Source organism: Anneissia japonica, unplaced genomic scaffold, assembly GCF_011630105.1.
Source record: "Anneissia japonica isolate Jap-2015-1 unplaced genomic scaffold, ASM1163010v1 scaffold694_len1028156_cov167, whole genome shotgun sequence".
NCBI lineage: Eukaryota > Metazoa > Echinodermata > Crinoidea > Comatulida > Comatulidae > Anneissia > Anneissia japonica.
This window is the reverse complement of record NW_022727885.1, coordinates 96,910-104,770: the sequence shown is the minus strand read 5'-3', so window position 1 is coordinate 104,770 and position 7,861 is coordinate 96,910. Positions and strand designations below refer to the sequence as shown.

The 7,861-nt window shown below is 31.5% G+C and overlaps 1 protein-coding gene across 4 annotated transcripts in view; it reads right to left on the bottom strand.

Moving 5' to 3' along the window:
* The window catches only part of LOC117113819 (katanin p80 WD40 repeat-containing subunit B1-like), a 37,799-nt gene that overhangs the window by 21,551 nt on the left and 8,387 nt on the right, over positions 1–7,861 (bottom strand). For 3 of the 4 annotated variants that reach the window (XM_033257252.1, XM_033257254.1, XM_033257255.1), the window contains exons 5-8: positions 5,172–5,272; positions 1,867–1,992; positions 1,468–1,583; positions 367–438 (exon numbers count right to left, since the gene is read on the bottom strand). In XM_033257252.1, the coding sequence (XP_033113143.1) occupies positions 367–438; positions 1,468–1,583; positions 1,867–1,992; positions 5,172–5,272 (415 nt within the window). The remainder of the gene's footprint in view (positions 1–366; positions 439–1,467; positions 1,584–1,866; positions 1,993–5,171; positions 5,273–7,861) is intronic. The other variant, XM_033257253.1, reaches the window with a different exon arrangement.

Genomic DNA, 7,861 nt, shown 5'->3' with positions numbered 1-7,861 from the left:
TATTGCCTTGATATTTTATATAGTTTATAAAAGTTTTGTTTGCAATAAAGTAATAAAAAAATGAATTGCGTAGCTCACATACTTTTGTCGTTACAGCATGCTGAAAACCATACGTTTTACACTTTTACTGCGTGCACGAAAATGCAGATATTAGAATGGCCATATCTCAGCAACCAACCACCCAAAAATAAAAATTTAAGTACCATTCTCTTAGTTTTCATGCCCTCTATCTGGTGAGATGAACAAATATGTTGTAAAAAAAACTTTTAAAAATTGTTGCCGGTACCTAATTTAATCAACCATAAAAAATAAATACAAAAATCCATCACATAAAAGCTATGTTGAATGCCACCATGATTCTCTTACCTGATTCCACTTGATTCTCCCGATGAAGAGCTAACCAACTCGAATGTTTCTAAATCCCAAAACTTGACAGTTCTACAAAGAAAACAGTGTCAAAGTATCAATAATTACAATTGATTGTTTAGGCTATTAACCCATTATCCTGTTGATACAATGAGTGGCAACAGTAGAATCACTGGTACTGTACAGCTGATAAGAAATTATTATTATCATTATTATCATTATTATTATTTCTATTATTATTAGTATTAATGTCGATGCTAGAAAAATAAATTAGTGAGAATTTTCATGATAATGTTTGGTATTATCCTTCAGAATAAACTTTTTACTTGTGAATTAATATTGGGAAGAAAAACCAACAGTTTAGGGTTAATGTTGGAATATAGGCCTAGTCCTTTACTTTTGGATTAACATTATGAATACAGTTCTTTTTAGAAAGGCTGTATTCATATTTACTTAGATTATAACAGTGTGACTACAATTTTTATTTTCATTTTTTATTTATTTTTTTAAAATTTACTTACTACAAACAAACAATCCTTTACTTTGTGATTAAAGAATTTTCCAGACTTTCAAATTTGATTTGACAAAAACATGTGACATGCCTAAATATGGTCATGATGACATCACACCATGACCATATATAGGCACATCATCATGAAATATGGGCATATTACAACAGTTTAAGATTAATAATAGGAATATATATATATATATATTCTTTACTTTGAGGTTAACCTTGTTTTTGTCTATCTTAAGCTGATGTTAAATAGTTGCCTGTGCTTTTAAATACCTTATTCTTAGCTTTGAACACTTTGACAGTTTTAATACTGTATACACTATCTTTTATTGCATAGATTTTTATTACATCCGCCATGGATGTCTTGTACTCATCACCGTATATGTATGTGTCTGTTTTTTTTTATTAGCAGGATTATGGAAAAACTAATGAATGGATCATCAGAAAATTTAGTGAAGAGGTACTACGAAAATTTTTATTAAATTTGGGGGTGAAAATATCAAAAGTAATGGTTGAAGTCCTAAAAATTTGAAAGAAAATCACAAATATAAAGTACTCCATGACATAGTCTTACGTTAACTCACCTATCATTACTCGCTGTTGAGAAGAGGAATTCATTAGGGTGGAACTCTACGCAGTTGACAGCCGCTGTATGACCTTGAAAATCATGAAGAAGCTTCCCAGCTGTCAGATCCCACAACTAAGAAAAACAAAATGTTTGAAAATATTAAATTTTTGCCCAAGAAGGCTGACCTGTTTAATTTTTTTTTAAGATTTAGGGTCAGTCTATTTTTGGCAACAGAAAAAAATTAAATATACTACAGTAGATCTAGTCTTTAGTACAAAGTGCCAATAGAACACCTTGGTTATTAATCTAACATACTGTATAGTAATATATTTATACAGTATATATATATATTATAATATGAAATAAATAAAATGAAATTTATTGTGGGTGCCCTTATTTCAACACGAAAGTTTACCTTAGCAAGACCATCATCCGAAGCGGAAGCAATCCACCGTCCATCAGGACTGAACCTGATGCTGTTCACGCACCCAGTGTGTCCCTTGTAAGTAAATATGCAACCTTTCCTTCTAACATCCCATAGCTGTAAAAAGACAGATCATTTTAATTCATAAAAGTAAATAAAATAATAACTAAATAAACTTATATACCTACTTATATAAACCTATAGGCTATATTTAGTACAAAAAAAACAATCCTCAAACATTTACGATAATATTTTATTTCTCATAAAAAGAACCGTCGTATATTAAGTTGGCAATGAACACACTTTTTTATCCAAGTTTCCGATAAACAGAAAAAAAAAAATCACTTTTAGATTTACTGTACAGTAATTTTATTGTTCAATTTAATAACAACTCAACATAGACTACTGAATATTTAATGAGTGCAAGTGAAATAATAATTTCAGGGAATTGATTAATATGAATGCATTGTATTACTGGTAACATTTATCAATTGAAATTCATACCAACATATTCACATTAAACACACAATTGTCTAAAAAGCACAATGACATTTGGAAATCAGATAGGGTCAGTCGAAAATTTAGCTGTTTTCTTTAACTTTTTAAAAAACTTTTGGTATACAATAGGATTCACTGCCAACCATTATTCATTCCATATATTTGGCATTGTATAGTAAACACAGGGCTAAAATCCTTACTTAACAACCCATTTTTTTCAGTATTAAAGATTTAAAAATGGCAATTTTTCAAAAATCAAACAAGCATATTTTGGCTGCTTCTTGGTCAGAAAATATATTATATTTCAGCAACTAGATTTTTGAGATCTTGGGTGGATTAGGCATGAGTTAAACTGAAAGGGTTTTTTTTGTCTTCTCTGGTTAAGTGATCAGTTGATAAATTCATACATGTATGTATATTCACACATATCATGAAGACGATCAATTGATATTTTCACACATAATCTGGGTTGCATTTGCTGAAAGAGGTCATAGATGGTCTTAATGGTTAGCCGGCTATAAATGTGACGTAGATAGACTACCAATCTATAATTAGAAACCATTGCTATACAGTAAAACTGTCAGTTTATAATACATAGCTGGCTATATTTCTGAAGCATGAGAAAGTTATAAATTGGTCTGCAAAAAACATTTCTTTTTTTAAAGTACAATATAATTTTGTCTAAAAAGTGACTGATGTGGCTTCCTTCTTTGCATTTTTAAATTAAAATGAAAACCCAATAACAAATGACCTACTTAAGTTACAGTAACTAATCACTTGCAAAAAAAAAATAAACAAAATGCTTAAAAACCTTTTTCTTCAATAGTTTTGCAATGAACTTTAGGTATAAAATGTACTTGACACAATGGGCGTATACGACTGGTTCATGTCGTTGACTACGAATTTTCCTTGAGTATTATTTTCATTCAACTGGTTCGTAAAATAGACTTCATTGACAACGAAAATTAACGTTTACCAGAGTGCGTTAATATGCGTTAAGTTATCCATGTGACCAAAACATGGCCGATTGGTCAGTTTAGAAACAACATTTACAATAATATAATTTATATTAAATTTCAGAAAATAAAAATTATAATATTTACCCACATGAAGTCAAAAAATATTTGTAGCCTATACAGAATTCAAATACTGGATGAAAACATTTCTTTTACAAAAAATCTATACTGCGAAAATCCGAAGCAACCTTGACTATGCTGCGTGTATATCGCGGAAACTATGCACCCATTTTGTTTTGTCAAGTATTTAGAAGCTTTCTATTCGACTGGTCGTCTTCGTTAAGTAGGAACTTACCACTGCACAGGTGGGCGTGGTTTTTAACGAAGAACAACCAGTCGAATACAGCCATTGACAAAAACATACTGTAAACAAATACTGTACACCATAAAAAAACCACAGTTTTGCTATGGCTAATTGTTTGCCTATATGATATTAGCCGAGACTGTTTTCTGGCAATAGTGTGTGTGAGGTGATTATAAGACCATCTCTGTGCTAGCCGGCTATATTCGACGGACCAGTTATAACGTAGGACCTTTTATATCAATCAATTGATAAATTCATTTAGTGTATGGCCAATCCTAGTCAGGTGATCAATCAATATTATTTGTAATGTGATATTTCATGCTATATTTATCTAGACATTGATCGATTTAATGAATGTATTCAGAAGAATGTAGAATTTTGTGTCAGTGTGTATACAAAACTATGTCAAACTGATGTACTGTACGTGCGACTTTGGTTTCACACATTGGGTGAACTTTGTACAAGTTTGGGTGTGTACACACTGTATGATTTGACCATATGAGTATTTTATGTAAATGACTGCGAATGAAAGCACACTTTACATACAGTGTAAAGGTTGAAAGGTTAAAGGTTATGTATTTTCACCACGGAAAATATGTGCGTAATTGGAAAAACAAGGAAAAAAACTTCAAGCCAGCACCTAAACCAAAGTATGGGGATACGCCCTCTTCCCTGAGCGGGGATATATCAAAACGTACTGTACAGTGGCCAGGCCATCCCAGTACTTAGGACATTGGCAAGAATACACAACTTGTTTTCTAGAATTATCTGTGATGATCTACGATCAATAATTATGTACATGATATGTAGAGTGTCAGTTATATATTAAGAATCTGACTGGCTGGGGAGACAATGGTCTTGAAGTCTAGCATAATATAAAGGTGCTGACTCAAATGATGAGTCACTCTGTGAAGCAACCTGGAATATGGGGTAACTGATGCTTACACAAATTGAATACATTAATATGCTGTCTCAGATGAATCATCTAGGACACAATTTATTATTCATACATTTCTTTTTTCTCAACTATTCACATTGCTTTACTTAAATAATAACAAAAACTATTAACCAGGGAATATTTTCACTCCATCCAAACCAAAATAAAATTTACCAATGAAAACATTACAAATAGAATTATAAAGAAATATATATATATATATGTGTTCAAAAAACAGTATTATTATTATTACTATTATTATTATTATATAATTATTATCATTTTTATTATTAATATTATCATTATTACTAATATTATATTCATTATTATTATTATTTTTATTATTATTAATTTTATTATTATTTTTATTATAGTGCACCCTCCAATTCGAGGCCCTCTTCGAGACCACTTTTTCAAAGAACAAACAATCTTCAATCACAAAGCTAATTCTCTATTAGAGTGAATGCCAGGATCACCCCAAATTTTCAGGTCCCGAAGTGGTCTCGAATTGGAGGACGAACTGTATTATTATCACATTTACCTTTAAATTTGTGTCCATTGATCCTGATGCAACAAAATCTCCATAAGGGTGGAAATCCAAACTCTTGATGTTGCATTTGTGTCCTGTTAGTGTCCTCACAACTATCGAGAAAATCACAAAATACAAATTTTTTATGTCAAATGTAATGTATAACTATACATTGGTTTTTGTTTACTACTTTACAGTACACAAACAGTTCTCAAACAGTTTGGCTGAAATGTTTATATGATACTTGGAATGTGCTTTCTTAGTAAGTCTGCAAATTTTAGCATACTGTATTATAAAATTCAATATTTTCCTACATCCTAATAAATCTTGTGACCTTCAAATTCATTTGGCAAAACCCAATTTTGGGTTGTGACCCATAGTTTTTTGAACCACTGTTTTATATTGTAGTGATGATACAAGAAAATAGAAATAGCATTGTTAAAGAGTCATGAGAATAACAAAATGGAAATTTCTTATTCTAGTGTTCTTGTAAATTACCACATATATACTTTACTCAACAATTGCATGCATATTCTAAATTATGATGCAAGGAAATTTAGTAAAAAGACTAGCATAGACATTTATCTCTCACATGCTACATGTAGCAAGTAATCTACCTTTGCTATGTGACAATTAAATTATTCTGGCGGTAATTCACACCATGATGCTACATAATAATACTATTACTACCTAGTAACTTTTACACCATGGGTTTAATCATACTAATTATAACTATCATTAACATACCAATATGTTGGTGCTATGGTATAATATGATGCTACTTTTGAGAAAATATGTTTTAATGCTACATGATATCAATCAGCAGTGCTACTGTATCAACATTCTGAAATGCTACAGTATTGATTAAGTGCATGTAGGTCATTTACTACCATCCTAATTTAAAATTACAACATATAATAGCCAATTATTGAGAACACAAACTGGGTACCATGTAAATCTGAATCAAATGCAATTCTCAGTGGCTTTTTAAAATAATATTATTACAGTATATGACAGTAAATCGCTTTGCATCCAATCATTGTATTCATTGAAAATTCACCTTTCCTTGACCTCAGAGCATATAACACCATAATGGCTCATTGAATCATATACAAACCTTTTGGAAATTTTCTAAAAAAATATAGTCACAGTAACCATGGCGCTAACACACAGATTAAATTCAGACAGTAACAAGGATGCTTTGAGTAAATTGTACACAAATAATTCATATTGAGCATGAGTATTATTAGTCAGTAAACCCACCTTGAGTATAAACACCTACTATACATTCAATTTTATGTACAGTATTCCCCTGGGCATGGCAGACTTACACTCTTTTTTTGAAAATAAGAACCAGTAAAATTTTGCCCAATTTTGTTCTTATTTTTTTTGCCAATTTCAGGCTCAAAATTTTCTTATTTTGTTCTTAATTTTTTTTTTTACAAAATTGTACACCAGTATAGTATATTACTGTACTGTATTATAGAGGGTATTACATAGTCACATCAAATGCAAATAAGGTATGGAAAGATATGTTGTTTTTTTTTTGACATTTTACTTTAGCCTTTAATTTGTTCTTATTTTGTTCTTAATTTTTTGGCAATTTCAGCCTCAATGTTCTTACAAAATGTGTTCTTAAAAAAACAGTGTACCTGACGAACAATAAAATCCTGCTGACTTTTAAAATAAACTTTTAGCAAAAAAAGCTAGGGGAGGGAGCGTAATGGGAATGTATACGGTGGTTGTTGGAAATATTAATGATAGAGTCAGGGATGTAGTATGGTGGGCGGGGCTACCCAACCTTGAAGTTTTCCATTCATTCTAAAGCTAATTTCATGTTCCTCTACCTACCTTTATTATTCCCCATGCCCATACTTAACTCTTGTTTCAGTTTACAAATGTTATCACCCACCCACCCTCAAAATGTCTATATCCTCGTCCACCCACCCTTAGTAATAGCTACAACCCTATAGAGTAGACAAGTTGTACATTAGTACTGTAGTAGTTTGGATGTCACCTTGAGAGTATTTTAAGCACATTTGCACAACTGGCATGTGCTTTATTGTCTCTACTAATTCATCAATGAAGTTCCACTCACCATATGTTCAGTGATGAGACAGTGATACACATCGCACTATTACAACAGATTAGCAAATACTTTACAGTAGAGCAACGCAATTTTAATTACCTAATTTGACCCAATACACTGTCTACACTACCATTTTTTGTGGTAAATGTCTATGATTTGGACATATAATATAAGCATTTTGATGTCATGTCAACTAAGAATTACCCAACGAAGAACAGTTCTTTGGTTTTCCTAGCGCGGTATTGATTCTGTGCTAAAGAACTTTTCTTTATTATGACGCTAAAACAGAATGGTTCTATTTCGGGGACCCAATTTCTACTGCCACAAAGAAGGCCGTTCTTTAAAAAGAATGGTTCTAATGCTTCTTTCTCATCAGTAAAAATAATGATTAATATGTTGACTTATATGGTGCAGTTAAATAAGGTCTCTAAACGCCATAAAACAGGTGCCGAGCTTTAGATGCACAGTGGTGTATCTAGGAGTCTTGGGGGGAGGTAGCCTGGGTTCCAGGCCCTAATTTTAGGTTACTCACTCTTTATTGCACTTAGTGCGCGCCATACCTAATTTAATTGGCGTCCCATACTCGATTTCTTTTTTTTCGAATTAGGGCCTG